The 18,736-nt window shown below is 50.0% G+C and overlaps 1 protein-coding gene across 20 annotated transcripts in view; it reads left to right on the top strand.

Annotated features, from left to right (window-relative positions):
- Positions 1–18,736, top strand: part of CACNA1G (calcium voltage-gated channel subunit alpha1 G) — a 147,340-nt gene that overhangs the window by 30,824 nt on the left and 97,780 nt on the right. For 19 of the 20 annotated variants that reach the window (XR_005259364.1, XM_038157252.1, XM_038157248.1 and 16 more), the window contains exons 2-3: positions 14,053–14,164; positions 14,667–14,800. Coding sequence is in view for 19 of the 20 variants with exons in the window: in XM_038157252.1 (XP_038013180.1) it covers positions 14,053–14,164; positions 14,667–14,800 (246 nt within the window). In the remaining variant the exon portion in view is untranslated. Of the gene's footprint in view, positions 1–14,010; positions 14,165–14,666; positions 14,801–18,736 lie in introns of all 20 variants that reach the window. The other variant, XM_038157253.1, reaches the window with a different exon arrangement.

The following is an 18,736-nucleotide window of genomic DNA, read 5'->3' as shown; positions in this document are numbered from 1 at the left end:
GGTACTAGCAATGGGCTGAGATGGGGAAGTTTGAGCTTTCTTGGCCATTTCAGAGAGTTTTCACCACACAGAGTAGGAGTTAGAACTGCACAGGGAGCAGGAGCGGACAATGAGGCTGTGATGGAGAGGGAGACAGGACAGCAAGGGGCAGGAGCTGGAGACTGCAGCCCCTTTTGTGAGGCTTGTAATATTTATTAATGGAAGAGAAACTGTAATTTTTATTTTGTGGAAATTCTTTTGTCCCACTTTAAATTTTAAAGCACTTTGCTCCCATTACAGTGTCATGCCAGAACATGCTGCTGGCTGGGAGGAGCTGCCCTTTGAAAGATTTTGGGAGAGCCCATGCTTGTGTCCAGGCTGGGGGAGCAGGGCAGGGGTGCAGGGTCCTTCCCTGGGGCTGTCACCCCAAACCCAACCCTCCTGTCACACCTGCTGAGCATCACCCAGCATCTGGGGTGGGGGTGTGGAAGGTGCCAGGGGTGGGCTCTGGTGGGCTGTGTGCCCTTGGTAGGTACAGGAGCTTGAGGAGGGCTTGCCTATTCCCGGAGCTCTTTTTAATTAACTCATGTGCAGGGACACACAAATCCTGGAATGGGAACAAGGCACCCTTATTCCCCAATAAGCTTGTCCTCACATGGTGTAAATCAATAGCAGCTCATCAGGAGCTGTGTTCTGGCTGGAGATGCTGCCTAAGGATGAGTCACATGCAGAGAAGGGGGCAATATAAAAAGAAAAGGGAAAAGAAATCTGAAGTTTGAGTCCAGACCTGGACTTAGGAATGCCCATTGTGTTTCTGGTGTGCCAAACTAAAGGGCTAGCTTAGTACTGTGTTCCTCTCCCCTGCCTGCTATTCCTTGTGGGTGGTTGGAACAGAATTTTTCACCTTGATTCCATGATTATATGCTGGGCTGTGTGTGCCTGAATATCAGGACTCTTTGTGGCTTTTAGCTTGTTGTGGGATGAGCTCCAAAGCAAGTGGTGCTGGCCTTGGGTTCCCAGTGAGAAGGCAATTGAATGAGCTGGGACTAAACAGCTCCAAGGATATTTTGAAATGCCATAGGTCGTCCTTGTTGCTTTTCCTAAGCCAAAATGAGTGAGGCTCAGATGATGTGCAGGAGATTGGGAACCTGGGGAGTTGTGTACATTTTTCATGAAGCTTTTTGGGAGATCAAAAGCATTAGAAATCATTTGGTTTAAGGTTCCTGAAGTGACCAAATGCCTTGAGTGAGGCTTATCCAGAGCAGCTTGAGGCTGTTCCAGGACACAGCAGTGTGCAGGGCCAGATCCAGCTGCAGAAGTAGGGTCTAGTAAAGGTCTTGGAAAGGAAACGATGAATTGCTTCTTACTGGGGGCTGATTTCCAAGAATGTTTCTCATCTCTGTCCCAGCCCAGCAGTTGCTGATGGTGAGGGTCAGGACATCTGCACCAAAGGTGCCCAGTCCCCCTTGGCAGGATAAAGACCCCAAAATGACAATTTCCACCCAAACATTCTCAAACCAACCTTGTTCCCAGTTATCTCAGTAAAGATGATCTGTGGAAGGGATGTGGAAATGGAGCCTTTGTGGCTGCCAGGGTCTCTCCACCTGATTTCTCTCCAACACCAAAAGCTCCCAGGGCAGTGGGCACCCAGCAGGAACCAGGGCTTATTCCACAGGAATTAATGAATGGAATAAATCCATTTTAAATGCCAGGTTTTGACACAGGTGACAGGCGCTAGGAGGTGGCAGTGGCTCAGTCCCTGCTCTCCCTTTGTAGAGGTTTGACTGTCACACCACACTGTCAGGGCTGCCAGCACAGGAGGAGTCATTGGGGTCGGAGCCAGTCCCTGGCTGCTGCCAGAGGCCTTTCAAGGCATTACAGATCATGTGCCATCCTCTCGCTGAGCTCCCTGGCTATTGTTAGCTGCTGTTGAAGTCTGACACTAATTAAGTGGGTATTTTGTGTTTAATAAATTCCTACTTGAGTCAGGCCAGCAGGAGGGCACTGGCCAGATACCTGCCAGTGCCACTGCTGGGTGGTAGCACTGGAATGGTTCTCCCTTAGATTCTCCTGCACCTCTCAGCCCTGTGGGTGCTACCCCACAAAGGTGCATATCTCTGCACCCTGGCAAGCTTGCTACCCGATCCTTGGGAAGAAAAGTCCCCTCCCTGTGGCAGCAGCACCTTGGAATACCCAGAGGGATCTTCAAATACTGGGAGCAGGATGAGCATCCCTGGTGCCATGTCCCATCTTGCACCCTTTCCTGCCACCCCAGGCAGCCAGCCCTGTGCTCACCCTGCTCCCTGTCTGTTCCCACTTCCCATCTTTGCAAGGAGACACCAATGCGCTGTCATGAAGCTGAAACTTCTGCAATGCTGCAATGCCCCAAACCCCCCGGAAGCTCTGGAGCACTGCCTGCGTCTTGACTGCTGGGAAGGTGGGAAGCTGCCCCTGCTGCCAGCCAGGCTTCATCCTTCTCCTTCACTTTCCGTGCCTGGAGGGGAGGCTGGACTGGTCTGTTTCACCTGGAAATATTGGAATCACACTTGGACTACCACTAGCAGCAAGTAGGTTGCTGGGAGGGAATTGCAGGAGTAGAGGACATGGTTCACTCTGTGCCCCTCTCTACCAGCTGTCCTTGCCTCGGCAGAGGAAACCAGGGGCAGTGCCATCCCTGCAAGCAGATTCCATAGGATGTACCTTAACTTTTGCAAAATAGCCACTTTTGTAATATTTTCTAAGATTTCAGATATTTCATCTAACATCCATCATGCAAAACCTGCAGTAGAACCCCTGCTGCTTCTCGTACACCCTCCCTCCACATCTACCTTTGTTCTTTGGGCAGTGGGGTGTGGCATGTATAGGACATCACATCTGAGTGCAGGCCAAGGTTTGGACTGGAGCATGTGGGGTGAATCCTGCTTTTAAGCTGGTCTTGCCCTGTTTGCCTTGGCTGCAGCTGTGTGGGTGTGTGAGACTGGGAGGTGTTTTGCGGTGGCATCCCCTGTGTCCACTCAAGTGCCACAGCAGAGCTTGGCTCCTGTACTGAGCACCATCCCAACCCTATTCTCCCGCTTCTTCCTCCCTCTACCACCTGCCTCCTTCTCTGCAAGCAAGATGCTAATCCATGAGTTCCTGCCATGGATTTGCCTGCAGGGCTCAGTTAGACCAAACACCCAACTCTGCTAAGTCCCTGCTCTCTCTCCTGCTGCCCATGGTGGTTCAGCCCTGGGGAGAGCAGCTTCCTGCTCCTGGTCGTTCTACATAAGCCTGGGATGGATTTTAGTCACTGTGGGATTTTGACATGCTGTTGGGATTTTTCTGTTCCTGCAGACAAGTGTTCCTTGTAGACACCTCAAAAACTGAGTCAGGTGCACTAGCATCTCCCAGTGAAGTCACATACTGGCTGCAGCCTCTTCCATGTAGGGAAAAAGGCAGGGATTGTGGGCTGGGGTAGCCTTGACCTCCACTTCCCCACCTGCAGAACTCCCTCCTTGCTACTCATCTCCGTTGTAAAAGCTCTGTGTTGCTTTCACTGGAAACAGCTATTTTTCTTATTTTTATTGATCATTGACTTCAAAACCCAAAGTGTGTAAGATGGTTCCAGTCTAATTAGTACTTAACCTGCAACAAAATATTGTATTTTACATTGATTTTTTTTTTTTTTTGAGGAAACATTGGCTCAGTTTCTAAATGAAACACTTTAGCAGGCCATTTGGAAAATCATCATCATGTTCAGACTTTGTAAACATAATTTCTTCAATAGTATTTTTCCCTCAACTTGCAGCCGGGTAAGAAAACATACACAAAGATTGGTGGGTGGTTTGAGTCACCCCAAAGCTGTCTTTCCCCACCAACACTGAATGGAAAGTTGTACCTGGCATTGGCTAATGCCAACGAGTAAGCGGGAAGGGCTTGGTTCTCCCCTGGTCATGCACAGCTCCCAGAGCAAGGTTTCCTCAAAGGAGGCTCTCCCTCAGCTACCCTTCCAATCACAGCAAGTCAGGCCTTGCCCTCAGAAACTCCTGGGGACCCCCCCAGGCCAGTGTCCCCAGATTAGGGCAGCAGTGAAGTGGAAAGGAGAAGGTGTGGGGACATGGGGTCTGTGTCCCCCAGCTCTGCTTTAAGCTATTTGTACCCTTCAGAAGTGATAAGGGGCCTTCCATCCCTTCTGCCCTTGCTTGTTCTACAGGCTAAAAATTATTCTGGGTTTGTCCTTGGATTTGTCCTCTGAGCTTTTTGTAAGGCTTGGCCAGGCTTCCTTAGAGACTTTGAGCTTGTACCCTTTTGCAATCAAAATACTGTGCTGGGGACATGGAGGGCGCAGCTGCAGCAGATGTGGCCAAGAGCTGGATGCTTTTGGCTCCTCTTGGAGCCACTGCAGCCAGGTCTCTGCCTCTCCTCCTGTCTCCTTTTTTCCTCCCTCAAGCCCCACACTGCCCAGCTGGGGAGTGCAAATGGACAAACCCCAAAGCCTGAGCTTCTCTAGGGGCCTTGGAAGATGTTGGCCTCAGTGCAGTGGACACCTTTCTCTGCTTGGTGAAAGAGGGTGGGTGGAAGGTGCTGTGGAATGTCCTCATTCCTATTTGCCTTTTGGGACTTCTTGGGGATGACTCTGTGGGTCTGGCAGTATGGGGTTTTCTGGTGAGGGCTGTGCTGTACTTCAGATGCTCTGCCTCTCCAGGAGGGTTCCCTCCCGGGATCCTGCCCTGTGCCATGATTTCCCTGTCTGTCACAGTCAGCGCATGAGCATCCTTTGCCCAGTGTCTCTGGATGAATGGGAATGGGCTGAGTGGAAGGCTGGGGCAAGGTAGAAACAGGTCATGTGTCTGGGATGGAAATGGGGTTGTTTGTTTAGCTTGCCCACCAAGAGCTCTTCCTCCGAGGTTTCCCCTGGCTCTCAGACAGCAGAGGGAATTCCCTTTCTCTCTGCCCAAGATCCAGCTGGGATTGCTGCAGGGAACACACAGACCAGCTGTAATTGCTGTCTCTCCCCATGTTCACCAGGTTTTGTGGTCCTCACTCAGTGCCATCCTGCCTTCCACTTGTCTGGGTGATTAGGGACGTGCTGGATTAATCAGCAGAGGTGGTGGTGATCCTGCAGACCTGTCCCATCTCCTGCACTGCCCCAATGACATTCTCTGCTCTGGATGAATCTTTCATGCACTTACTTTGTGTATATTTAATAGGCTGGGATTTGGTTTCAGCTCATGTGGGAGTTTGGGTGCTCAGAGGGCTGCATCCTCCAGTGGGATGTGGCAGGTGGGGGGAGAGTAGTCCCCAGGGGAGAGGTCTGGGGAGGGAGGCAGACAGCCTGTTTTACCTGTGACAGGCACGGTGCTAATCTTCACAGGGAATATTTTGGCTTCACGACGAATATTTTGGCTCTGCAGGTGTGGGCACAGAGTTTTCCTGGCCAAAGAGAGCTAACCCAGTGTTGGTGGGAGCAGACAGTAAGCTTGTCAAGGATGGTAAGGGAGGCAGAGGAGCTGCCAGGACAATTAGCGCAGGCTTGTTCTCCCCAGCACGTCCCTGGGATGTTAGCAGCCTGTTGCTTCCCTACCTTTTATTAATACATTGATATTTGGAGGTCTTGGCTCTGTGCAGTGTGGTGCCTGCCAGCCAAGCCTCTGCGGGAAATGGGGGTTCAAGGTGGCATGTCTCAGGGCATGGCAATGCCTCATTTTGGAAGCCATTCAGGTTTCTTCCTTGGGGACTGATGGCAGAGGAGGAGGAGAAGGAGGAGGAGGAGAGACATTCCCTCCATCTGTGCACTGCCCTAGGAAGGGATTTAAATCACAGGTTTGCAAAAAAGAGGAAATGTGCCTGATTTGCTCAGGCTTTGAAGCTTGCAGGAGTCTCCTGACAATGATCCCCTTCCAGCTTCATGCTTCAAGCAGGTCTGGCTCAGAGGGGATCTCCTTCCCTGGCCATGGAGCCAGGCACTGTCAGCTAGGGCCTCCATCCTGGAGTTGGGGCAGCAGCAAGGATCAGGCTGTGCTCCTGCAGCTCCCAGGGAGTACAAGCAGAAGAGTTTCTGTTCCCAGGGTTGGTACCCAGGATCTCATCTACCCTCTGCACCAGCATCAGAGAGTGAGAGATGCTCTTGAAGGAAATACATCAATAATAAAATATAAATAATAAACACAGATAAAATTTTATATATATATATATATGCTTAGGATTAGTTTTATCCTCATCCATCTTTCCATGAGTCTGGGAACTCCTCTTCCCTGTCCTGTCATTCTTTCCCCTCCAGTGTGAACTTGTCTGACCACCACCACCTCCCTGGCATGGCAGCCCTCATGTGTGACCACGCAGAGCCATCCCTTCAATTCCTTCCTTTCACCGTTACATAAATCTGCTTTTATACTGAACTTGTGGACGTCACTGGAGCTCTGTCCATACCCATAACATCACTGTTTCCATGGGAACCAGCGTACTTCCAAGGGGGAAAAAGTAGAAGGAGACTAAAAAAGGACAAAGAAGGAACAAAATAAGACAAATATGTGACATATCCCAACTATGTGTCGGTGTAGGATGTTACAAAGATTTCACTGCAACTTGTTTAGGCAGCCTTGCATAACAGTTTTTGTGTTGAGTGCAGCAGCAAGCAGAATCATGGATGGCAGAAACTTATTAGTATCCCAAATATCTCCCTTAGTGAGGAAGAGATGCCTCTGGCAGCTCTGCATGAGGTGCTGCTCTGTGTAAGCAGCAGGGGAAGATGCATCTGCACATGCTGCAGCATTTCCCAGGGTTTCCATTGGTTTTCCTCTGTCCTGGAGTGTGGCTGGGGCTGTGCATTGTGAGGAGGTGGCACTGCTGGGTGTTGTGAATGTGTCCTGGAGAGCAACTGTCACTGTTGAGCTTTAGGGGCAGATGCTATTAAGGGACATTTACAGTGAGTGAGTTTAAGTATATGTATCTGGGGGTTTAGTGTCCATCAACTGTGAACTTTATAAGACATGGTGGGGGAAAAGGTCTTAAATAAGTTATTGAGCCTCAGCAGTGGCTTTGGCATATTGAGAGTATTTTAACTGGTAGCCTCTGACTCCCTGTGGAAGACCTGGCCATTAGGAAGGATTTTACTGTTCATGACAACATCTTTGTTAATGCCATGTGTAAGCTGCTGGCAGGGAGCCCATCCCCTGGCTCTGTCACAGGAGGTGTTGGCTGGTGCAGAGGCTGAGCTGGAAGCTGGGAGGGACAGGTCTGGGTAGAGGATGGGGACGTGCTCCCACCTCTGCAGCTGCATTCTGGCGGGGTGAATGGGAGGAGTGCCTGTCCCTGAGCCACCCAAATGTTAGCTGAAGGTGCCAAACTGTTGGGAGAGGGAGTTTGGGGGGAAGTTGAAGCTTCTGTGGAGTTTGGTTTGAGCAAGCGAGGCTTCACCTTCTTCTCTTCTGCCCTTCTCTCCAGGAGATGCAGCGCAGTGGGAGTTGGGGTATCAGCACATGGCTTCAGCTGGTGAAAGAGCTGGTGAACTCCATGGAGCTTCCACCTGACCCATCTTGCTGGACCAGGGCAGGGGCCATGCACTGACCTTTTGTACTAGCTCATTTTGGGCTGTTTTGGCCACTGCTCTTGGTGCTGAGGTAGGCATGAGGAGGAGAAGGAGGAGGGAAGGACTAGGATGACAAGCCAAAATAAATTTAGCCTAAAGTGCTCCTGCTTGACATTATAATATAATATAATGTTTATTATTAATATGTAATATATAATAAATAGAATCGAATTTATATTATATTATATTATATTATATTATATTATATTATATTATATTATATTATATTATATTATATTATATTAATTGATTTTACTAAAGCACCCATCGTTGCAGATGCTGGTCTCAGAGCCAGGCTGCCAGCAGCCGAGCCCTCCCAGCTCAGGAGTCAATTGCAACCAGTATGTAGGGCTTTTCTTAAAAGCTCCAGCTCCTGAAGTTTGGTGATTATGCAAGTCACTCAGCTGGCAGGATTTTTTTTTTATCTTCATTTTTTTTTTCTCTCTTTAAGCAATAAGATTTTAAACCCTTCTGGTTGCTGGAAAAAAAAAGCCCTTAGAGTAGAAATCTAAAGGGTTACCAGGAAACAATACTGAAACTATAAGACAAATAAGAACCTCATCAGGGTTTCAAATTTTTTTTTTTAACCAAACAACCTTTTTTGTCACTCCCCATCCCCTCTAAATATGGCATCATTCTTTGCCTCATCACTCGGGTGTCTGAACAGGGCTCCTCCACATTGCTGAGCAAATCCTGCCTCTTCCTTCAGAGGTGGCTGCATCTCACAGGCAGAGGAGAACATCTCTGCCTGCAGCTGACAGTGCTGATTCTAAGTCCTTGGGAGAAAAATGATAAGATGATTTCTCCCTGAAATCCCCCTTTTCCTCCACTTTTAGGCTTTACAGTCCCTTTTATGTGTTACGGGGTCACTAGGGACTCCGTAGTCTCACCAGGATGGGAGCAGAGTGCTGTCTTTCAATGGCAGAGGGAAGCAGCCAGCAGTGCATCCCTTTGAATGTCTGCAAGCCGAAATGAATTAGAGATGACATTTCCAAAAGCACTGCCATGAATAATCACCCTGTTTTGGTTTCCCAGGTTTAATTGTGAAGCTGCATGAATTAAAAGAACCTCCTGTGTCTGTCTACACTGGGAGGGAAAAGGTTTCGAAGAGCTGAAGAGCAGTGATGAGGCAGGGATGCTCCTGCCTGGCTTTCTCCTAGCTCAGAGCCTGTGGATGGGGATATGCCAGGCTCAGTGGGGTCATGCCAGCTCCTGGCAGTGTGTCCTCAGCCTGCCAGCTGCAGTGACCTGGGATGGGGCAGACTGCCACACGGTGGAAATGGAAACACTCTCTGAGCAGTGCTTGAATTTTTAAACCCCTTTGTGCAGCCCCACTGGAGGAGTCTCATAGCTTTGCTTTCCAGGAATGCCCTGGTGATGGGACTTTCCTGGCACAAATCCCTGCAGACCGCAGGGCAGGAGGCAGGTGCTGCATCACACATGTGCCATGAATATGCCGGGGCTGCTGTGCCTGCAGTGGCTTTTTCATCCTTCCAGGGAAAAGCAGGCCTACTGCTGCTGTGGTGCTGTGATGCTGCGGGAAAGGCTGTAAACCCTGCAGCATCTTCCCTGCTTCAGCCTGAGCTTGTGTCCCTCAGAGTGCCAAGTGGGAGCAGGCCTGAAAAACATCCAGGAGGGCAAAGCTGTAGGGTAGAGACCGCGTTACAATGACACTGGGGGCAGATCCCTGGCAATGCTTGGCTGCAGGTCAGGGAAGTGGATTCACTGGGTAGAGATACTTTGAGAGCACCTCTGGCATTGCTGCATCCACAGAGGTGGAAATGCTTCCTGCAAATGCTAAAAGCAAAATACAGAGGCCAGTCTTGCTTTGGAAGGAATGTGGTAGGAAAAAAAAAATCTAATTAAATGTCCAGGACTGTGATGGGAATCCTATAACCTTTAACTTGTCATGACATGAAGAGCCTTTTCCTGTTGGCTTGCTGCAGTGAGAGGCAAAGCTAGGAAGGGGTTGTTATTTCCATCTGTGAGGCAGATTAATTCTGAGAACTTTTAACTTCCCTTGCAAACGGCCTAAATTAATGTTTTAGGATTTTAGTCCCTGCCTTCTCCCACCCCCCAAAGGCCAGGCCCTGGAAGTGCCATTATGCTTCTGTCAAAGGGGCTATTTCTGGAATTGATGATATGAATGAAGCTTAAAACTCCACTCTCATTAACGTCTGCAGCTTATCCCGATGTCACTCCTAAGCTGGTGGGACTTGGTGACACTGCAGGGGAAGGCTGTCATTTCAACCCAATTTTCATATCACATTTGCACAAAAATTTCCAGGCCTTGCCAGCGCTTTCCACACATTTGTCAAATCCCAGCCGCTGTCCCAGTGAGTGAGGGCTTCTCCTGGCACAGAAGTGATGGCTGTGGGTGCTGATGGGGGACTTGGTCCTGGATGGGATCTCTGTGTTGAAACAACGACTCTTGCCCTAAAAAACAGCAAAGAGAGCCCAGTGTCACCTGTCTGGATCCAGGGGGTTCTATGCATTGCTATGGTAGAATTTCATTGCGTGGTACAAACCTGCAGCCCCTGGTGCTGCAGGGCTGCCTCCCCTTGCTCACAGAGCCCTGCTCCCACCACACTGCTTGTGCTTGGGGTGGGGGGTGGGGGGCTGTCCCACCCCCCTTCCCAGCCTTGACAGCATGTGTCCTTGGACCTGCTACTCTGCTGGAGACACGGAGGAGGGGTCAGGAAGGGAGGGAGGGAATGCAGGGAAGGAGGAGAGAGGGAATGGTGGGAGCTACCTGGGAATAGCAAAACATCAAGGGAAGAAATAAATATTAATCCCACAGAAGAGTGTGTGTCCCTGTAGAGCATCACTTAACACTCCCCTCCATACTTGGCTCAGTCAGCAGCACTTCCCCGGGGAAAGGGAACCTAATCTCTGGGGCACAGAGGTGCCTGCTCTCCTCACCCCCAAGCCAAAGAGCCCACCAGAACCAGTGCAAGTGCTCCAGCTCCTTGGAAGGAGTCCAGGATGCAGCTGGACAGACCATCTCACCTGGTTACTGCTGCCCTTGGGAAACAGATGCTGATTTAATTCACTCACTGGTGAATTTGATCCAAACTTCTGCAACCAAATCACAGCAAGCATGATGCAATATCTTTCTCTTTTAATTATATTAGGCTGGATAGTGTTGGCTAATTGAATCTGGGATTCTTGCCTCTTAATTACGAAAGGTCAGGCGCTGTGAATCGTAGGCAGGTGGCACTGGGAGCACTGGTGGTGGGAAGGGGTTGAGGGCTCTTGCTCTGTGAAAGGGCTCCTTTGGTAACAAGTGAGTGACTTCTGGACATTTTCCTTCTTTTTTTCTATTCTCTTAATCTTATGAATTTTAAGAGTCAGGTTACAACAGAAGTGTTACTGTGAATTTCTGTGTGGCAGAAACAGATTTTTTTTTAGTTGAAAAGAATTTGTGAGGATTTTGGCTGCCTGCCTTCAGTGCATTAACGGTAAAAATGTGGATTTTTAAGAATACGCTGGGATGAGCAAGTGACCCTTAAAAGTGGTGACTTTCTGACACCCATCGAGTGAAGTGGATGGGGTAATCACCTGCTGCGTGGTCATGAACCCCATTATTAATCCTTTTTCTCTCAAATATCAGCCTTGCTTGGTGTGAGGAGGGGACAGGACCCTGAAGGCCAGCTCTGTTCCCAGTAAATATTTACCTCATGCAGTGAGGGCTGTGGGCTCAGCGTGACACTGGGTGGTGGCAATGCCACCTCTGCCCCTGCTTTCAAGTATTCTCCTCCTCACCAGAACTGCTGGCCAGGGACCAACACTGTCTCTGATGCTTCCCCAAAGCTGCTTTGCCCCTTCCCTGCCTGCCCTGCAGCAGTGAGAGGCATTCAAAAAAGCACCTTCTGCTTTTGCTAATTGAAGAGTTTCTCTTTGTCAGCCTCTCTGCTCAAAGGAGGGTCGGTACAAAGCCATAGCCAGCAGCACTTTGTGTGCCTCTGAAAATCCCATTAGCAGAAGAAAGAGCTTGAATTTTCATTCAGCTGGAAAAAAAAGTGGGGGGGAAAAAAACAACACCCTCCCCTCCCAAGCTTCTGATCTATCCGCTGCACATTAACATACTGCCCTCGGCACTGCTGGGGTGCCTGTCCCGGGAATATTTAATCAGGGTGAAGTGTTATATTGGACTGAAATGTATGTGCTACGGGGAGAAATGTGCTGATAAGTGGTCTGCAGTTAAATTTGAGGTAAAAAACCTCTGCCCTCAGCAAATAAACACCCCTCTGGCTCCCTGGGTCCCCCTCCCTCTCCAGGCTGTTTTCCTGCCTGCAGATGTTTGTTCCTGCAAGACAAGTTGGGATGTGGGGAGGGCAACCCTGAGAGGGGAGGACAGGATAGGATGCCATAGCCATGGTGGGCAGCATGGGGGGAGGCCGTGGCTGTGCCAAGACAGGAGGTTCTGGCCTGAGGCAGCATGTCTTTGGGCAGGTAGGGGCTGCTGGCTATACCATGGGGACCCTTTTGGAGGCACAGATGTGGTGCTGGTCCCCCAATATCCCTGCTGGCCACAGCTGGTGCCCTATGTGGGGCAGGTTGTGGCAATTTGGGGGGCTGCACTCTCCTGGCTTCCCTCCACTTGCAATCAGTCACTGGTACCAGTGCCAGCACTCTAATGAGTATTGAGGGGCATCTGAGGCATGATGCAGACTGTGGCATGCCAGGGAAGAACAGGGTCTTTGGTGCCATCCTGTGCTCTTCCATTTCAGCCTTTGCTCATCCCTCTGTGCCAGACATGAGGCTGTGGTGGGCTTGGCTCTGCTCAGCTGCCCTGAGTGAGCATTAGGGCTGTGCTGGGTCTTGGACAGGGAGGAGGTGAGATCAGAGTGGCTCCACACTGATGCCCACCATAGTTGTGTGCCCATCTCTGCTTGCCCAGGAGTTTGCGGTCCCCAGCCAGCATCAGCAGCTGCCTACTGGGACAAAAGCACCCCCAGCTCAGATGGAGTGTGTGGAAGAGATCCACATCCAGTGAAGGCTCTTGTCCACTGCCACAGAAGAATTTGAATGGATCTTTGACTGTCTGGGGACTTGTCCATTTGTCTCTGCAGGTTCTGACCCAACCAACTCAGCTGTCCTGGGACATCCTCACTTCCCTGCTGCATATCTTCATAGCCTATGCAGGTGACATTCCTTCTGTCACCCCTTTGGGATCATACAGGGTGTTTTTTAATTCTTTATGTTCCCAAGGGCTTTGCAGCTCCTTGCTGGCAGAGCCCTGGATGTGGCTGGTTCTGCTGGGGGATCCCCGCCCCCCAAGCTGGGGATTACTTTCAGTAGCTGCCCCTTCTTCTGGCTGCCCCCCTGCCTGCCCCCACAGGACTACATTTAGGCTAAATATCCCAGCCCATAGCCCCACCCTGACAGTTGGAATGTCTAGCCCAATGTCCTGTAAACGTTTCTCCCGATTAAAAGATCCAGATTGTCAACAACCAAACTGTGACTCAGCCCCATGTGGTTTTCCAGGAATTCGCCCAGGATGGGTGGCAGGAGCTGCCAACCCCAGGCCTGTGTGCCCAGTGGAGAGACACCTGCTGATTCATCCTCACCTTCGGCTTCCCCAGGCAGATAACGCTACAGCACGGGCTCCTCAACACCACCCGCTGCTGTGCTGCAGTGAAAACTCTTGTCTGACAAGGGGCATGCTTATTTTCCTGGAGTGGAGAAGCTGCTGCTGGCACTCAGGCAGGAGCATGGCCCTGCTGTCTGTGGGTTCTGGCAGTTGAGAGGGTGTTTTTCATGCTAGGCTGGAAGATAACCCCAGTACCACACTGAACCAGTGCCTGGATTTCCTATCTCTGTGCTCCTGGAAATGTCCCCAGAAGTATGCAGGAATTGCGTACCAGGTTTGAACCATCCCTATGGGGATGTGCTGCAGCAGCACACTCTATTCTGCCCCAAAAGTGCATCCAATATCTGTCCCAGCAGCTCAGCTCTTTAAAAATTGCTCTGAGACGCAGGAGGCAGGGTAGAGAACTGGCTCTGTTGGCCTTCATTTTAAGGCTTTTAGGCTGTTTATTAATGATTTTGGCAGTCTTGATTTGGATTGGGAATGAAAGTTTAAGCAGTGGCTTCGAGGAAACGCCCCTGGGATAAGCTGAGACATGGTTAATAAAAATTGTAATGTTAAAGTGCTTTTCTGTAAAACTCTAGGAGAGGAAATTAATGGTGTGGGGTTTTTTAGTTTTTTTTCTAAAAGTTGATATCGCTCATTTAATTAAATGTTTTGATCCATCACGTCAGCACTCAGCACACTTGCCATGCAATTTTCATTTTAGAGTGGTTTTCACATCAGCTGTAGCCACTGATGGCAGCATGGGGAGAACAGATGCAGGTACCTCAATATGTAAACTCAGAGAGCACCTAACGTAGGGAAGCTGGTCTGCTCCTGGCCTTAAAGACCAGGAAAAGCTCTCCAATTCAGATGTTGCTTCTTGTAGATGCACCTCTGGGTCTGTTGCCTCCTTGATGGGTGTGTGCAGATGGTTTGAGAGGGTCAGCATGCTGGTGATTCTGCTCAACTGCGTGACACTGGGCATGTTCCACCCCTGCGAGGATATTGCCTGCGACTCGCCGCGCTGCAGGATCCTCCAGGTACCAGCCCCAGCACTGCTGGAAGCTCAACAGCAGCCTCAGGTTGATGTGGAGAGGGAAGGACTGAGCTGGCTCCAGTCATGGTGGCGTGGTGTCCCAGGATGTCAGGTCCTGCCTGCACTGTCTGTCCTGTGAGCACTTGGAAAATGCTGGTTTTGGTGCTCAGATGAGAACATACAGTGCCGTCAGGCAAAGCCCCTGCCAGGCTGTGCCAGCCCCAGCCTAGCTAAGCCTTACTTGGAGTCCTTGGGGAAGGCCAACCATCTGATGGTCAGTAAAAGCAGAGCCCAAAATATACATGTCCCATTATCCTGTCACTGTGGGTGCTGTTGGACCATGTGGGCTGGGCCCTGGACTACAGGGCTGCTCTCAGCACAGCTTCTTCCCAGGGATTTAGCCTTTAGAGATGCAAGAGGACTCCTTGCTGGACTCAGGTTTCTAATTCCCTCCCTTGGTGCAAGTGTGTGCAGGAGCATCCCTCCTCCCTTCCTTTCTTTTGCAGAGCTTTGATGACTTCATCTTTGCCTTCTTTGCTGTGGAAATGATCGTCAAAATGATCGCGCTGGGGATTTTTGGGAAGAAATGCTACCTGGGAGACACATGGAACCGCCTGGACTTCTTCATTGTCATTGCAGGGTAGGTCTGGGGAGGCAGGTGCCCTTCTTCCTGAGTCTCTCTGTTGTTATTTATGGCTGTGCTTGGCAAGCATTGGATTTGGGGGAGCAGCTGGTTTGCAGCAGTGAAGGCTAGGGGCTGGCTGGTGTTGATTGTTGGTGTTGTCCATTCCAGCTTCCCAGCAGGGATCACTCCTGAGCTGCAGCCGCCCCTCTGGTGCTCTCAGTAGCTTAAGGGAGAGCTGATGCTCAGTTCATGAGCAGAGCAGGGCAGGGTGACAAAAGTTGTTTGTGGTGGATTTTGACCAGCCTGGGGCTGCTTTGCTGGTTACTGTGCTTGGCTCTCCTCCCTCCAGCCCAAAGGTTCCAGTTTCCATGATTGGAGTGGGCAGTTGGGAGCATGGAGGGCTGTGCCAGGAAGAATTGTTCACTGAAACGTGCACGATTGCCCTTGTTTTATACCTTTTTTTTTCTTGAGGGAAAGTGATCAAGTTCGCCTTTCTGAGTGTTTTCCTTTCAGAGGCACCTGGTTTGAATTAAAAGCTCTTCCAGCATCTGAGTCTCCTGGTAGAGGCTGGAAATACACATGAAAATCCTTGGCCACTGGCCACTGAGCTGAGTTTCTTTGATACACAAATTTCTTGCTGGTCCTCCCCTCCCCTCCCTGCCCCAAGATCCCCAAGACTTTTGGGAAAACAGTTGGGTTTTGCCTCTTTTGATAGAGCTAGGGATCAAATTTACTAGATTTTGTTGGAAAGAAGCAGAGGCCACTCCCAGCTTGTTTGCCTGGCATGGGTTTGGAGTCCCTAAGAAGGGGCAACAGCCCCTTCTTGTTTGGTCCAAGAAGGGACAACACCTTAATGAGTTTTGCTTATGGTCCATTGCTGGCCTCACAGGGACATGGCCAATGCCTCTGCTAGTCAGCTGGGAGAAGAAAAACGGAAGTGCCAGGTCTCTCAGTGCACCCTTGGCTTGAAAAATTCATTGTTGAAGAGGTGAAAAGGTTCAGTGAGCTTCAGACTCAAGAACTGTGTTTGTCCCCAGAAAGCTGTCTTCTGCAGGAAGCCACAACCTCCTACTTTCCAGCCCCACCAGCCTCTGGCTCCTCAGTTTAGGAGAAGGCTCAGGGTTTCCTCCTGAAATGTCTGAGTAACGTTAGGGACAGCAGTGATGGGATGCTGGACAAGAGGGAACCACAGGTCCAGTCAGATCTGGTAGGGTTGTAGACACCAGCAGCATATCCAAGGGCTGGAGCTTGCTAAGCCACCTTTATTTCTTCTCATCTATTATGTCTTATAGTGGAATTAATTGTGATGAAGAGCCCAACCCAAACAAGGCCTGACATCCCATCTGGGGAAGCATGGTCACAGATGCTGGGCTGTTCCCAACTCCACTGTGCCGGGGTACTGCAACCTTGCCCTCCCAGCCTGGTCCTGCCTTTGCCTGTTGATCTTGCAAAACCTTTGGAGCCAGACTTATCCCTGATGTTATTCTGCGGGGACCCACCATGATGGGACCTCTCTCTAGAGGGACACCAGCTGGGATCGTTCTTATTCTTATGCCAAAATATCACACTTCTCTTTGCTTAAGCAAAGAAATCTCTGCATATTTGTTGCACCTCGCCAGGTGCTTGGGTATGTGAGAATTATCTCCTTCCTGGGCAGAGCTGCATCATGGCACAGTTCCCCCCCCTGCAGCAGCTGCTCCTCTATCCCCATCATGCAGAGACATTTTTTTGCTGCCGAGGTTTTTTTGCAGCATGGTAGCCTGACCCTCTCGTGCCTTCTGTCAGGTCAGCTTTGCCTCTCACTAAGTGATGGCTCTTTCCTCCATGTGCATGAACTGTTCCCATCTGGGCCCCATCAAAACCAATTCAGCTGGCAAAGGATCTAACTGGATTTAAATACAAAGCAGAGCCTCTCCTCCTCCAGCACTGGCTTTGTCTGATCCCTTTTGTGCCCTTTTGCTCTCTTCCAATCCTAGCCCATCCATCTTGGAGTGCTGCATCCTACTCAGAGCATTGCTGCAATCCGGGGGAGCCTGCTGAGGGCCAGGGAAAGACAAAGGGGCTGCAGGAATGGGACACTGCTGAAGCAGAGAAAAAAAAAAAAAAAGGACTCAAGCCCTTAGTAGACCTAAGATATAGGTAAAAAACACTGTAAGTGCTGCAGGGTCAAATCCCATCCAGACAGAGGGAAATTCCTCAGGTAGCCCTTAGTACAAGTCTTTGGTTCCCAGATGGGGCAAACTACCCCAATGAGCACCCAGCCCATGGCACTCACAGCAGAGCACAGGAGCAAGGGATGAGCTGAGTTCTGCATGGAGGAGTCCTGCATCTGAGCAGGCATCAGGAAAGAGGCCAGAACCAAACTGGGGCCCTGGAGAGTGTGTGCCAGGGCAGTCCTCAAAACCCAGCTGGGTTTGCTTAGACAGCAGATAAAGCGAGTCATGTTTTTTATGGAGGTCTCACATAAGGGCTTCAACCAGGTTCCCCAGTGAAATGCCAGGGGAGGGGACTGAGGTTTTCCTGTGGTCCCGATGACCACAATGAAGCAATTCTGTTTCTGCCTTCACATTTTTTCTCTGCCCTTTATGTGCAAGACATGGGAGGAGGGAAGCAGCAGCACAGTGTGAGCTCTCCAGCACCTAGCAGGACCCTGAGCTCCAGCTCTTCTGCTTTCCTTGCCTCTTCCTTTCTCATGGGCTGCAGAAAGTGATGTCAGGGAAGAAGAGAAGCAGCAAATTATATCTGTGGGGCATCAGGTGGGGAAAGCATGTAATACTGGGGCTGTACACTCCCACGGGCAAAGCATCCATAGAAATCCTTCCCAGCCACCACCAGTTTAGAACAGGCTTCTACCCACCCTGCCCTTCCCCCCATTTTCCCCCCTTCCCCCCCCCAAAAGTCCCAATTTATCTTCCCCATTCTCTGAGAACTTTCTAGATCTGACAGAGGTTATCATTGTGAAGAAGCCTTTTTGTGCATTTTTGCTCCAAATCTCCCTCCCTCTTGGAGTTCTGGGAGAGCCTCTTGGATGCTGTCCTTGCTCCTGCTGGCCACTTCTGTGGGATGCCATTAAGTGCTTCTCATCTCTGTTAAACTGTCCAGACCAATCTCATGAACTCATGGAGTGTAAATGACTTCTTTGTGACAATGTAATACAATTAGTGCTAATTATAGAGTGTGTAATGTCTGCAACACATCTCTGTAATTACAGTAAAACTTGCTGGAGATGAGAATAGTGCTGTATTATCAAAACTCTGTTTAGGGAAACATGGCTTTGGCTGGAGGTTACAGAGTTGCATGGGGAAAAGGGGGAGGGACAAAAAGTGATGAATGGCATAATTATGTTTCATTATTTTTAGAGGAGGGCATTTGGGGAGTTTGCTTGCAAGAGAACACTTTGAAGGTTAACAGGCATTGCAAGCAACTCTTGCCCTCTAAAGATGATTCAATATAATTCTGACCTCTTCCAGCATAAGATACAGATGTACTGAGGATGGATGCTTGTTTGCATCCCAAAATATGCAGAAGTGGTTTTGCTTTAATGCTGACTGGAGCTTGGGCTGGTAAGCCAGAGCTGTGGGATGGAGATGTGCCCTGACTTGGTGTCTCCCTGGTCACCGTAGGACCCAACAATTAACTATCTTCTCAGAAGGGCCCAGGAGCACCTTCTCTGCTCAGTCTGTGGGAAGAGGGTAGCCACAGACTGAGGTCCCCCTTCTGCTTAGCTGCAGTAAGCCCTAGCCCCACACTTTGCTGCAGTTCCAGCAGCTTGCAGGAACACAGCTTGTTCTGACTTTGTTCAGATAAGGACTTCCATGACCTCTGCATTCGTGTAGATCAAAATGGGCCTTAAGCCATCCTCATCAAAAAACCCCATGGTGTGATTTTGGAGTTATCCTGTGCAGGGCCAGGAGCTAGGCTTTGATCTCTGTGGTTCCCTTCCAGCTCAGG

Source organism: Motacilla alba, chromosome 18 (genome assembly GCF_015832195.1).
Source record: "Motacilla alba alba isolate MOTALB_02 chromosome 18, Motacilla_alba_V1.0_pri, whole genome shotgun sequence".
Classification (NCBI taxonomy): domain Eukaryota; kingdom Metazoa; phylum Chordata; class Aves; order Passeriformes; family Motacillidae; genus Motacilla; species Motacilla alba.
Note: the sequence above shows the minus strand (reverse complement) of the source record. Positions and strands in the feature narration are given on the sequence as shown.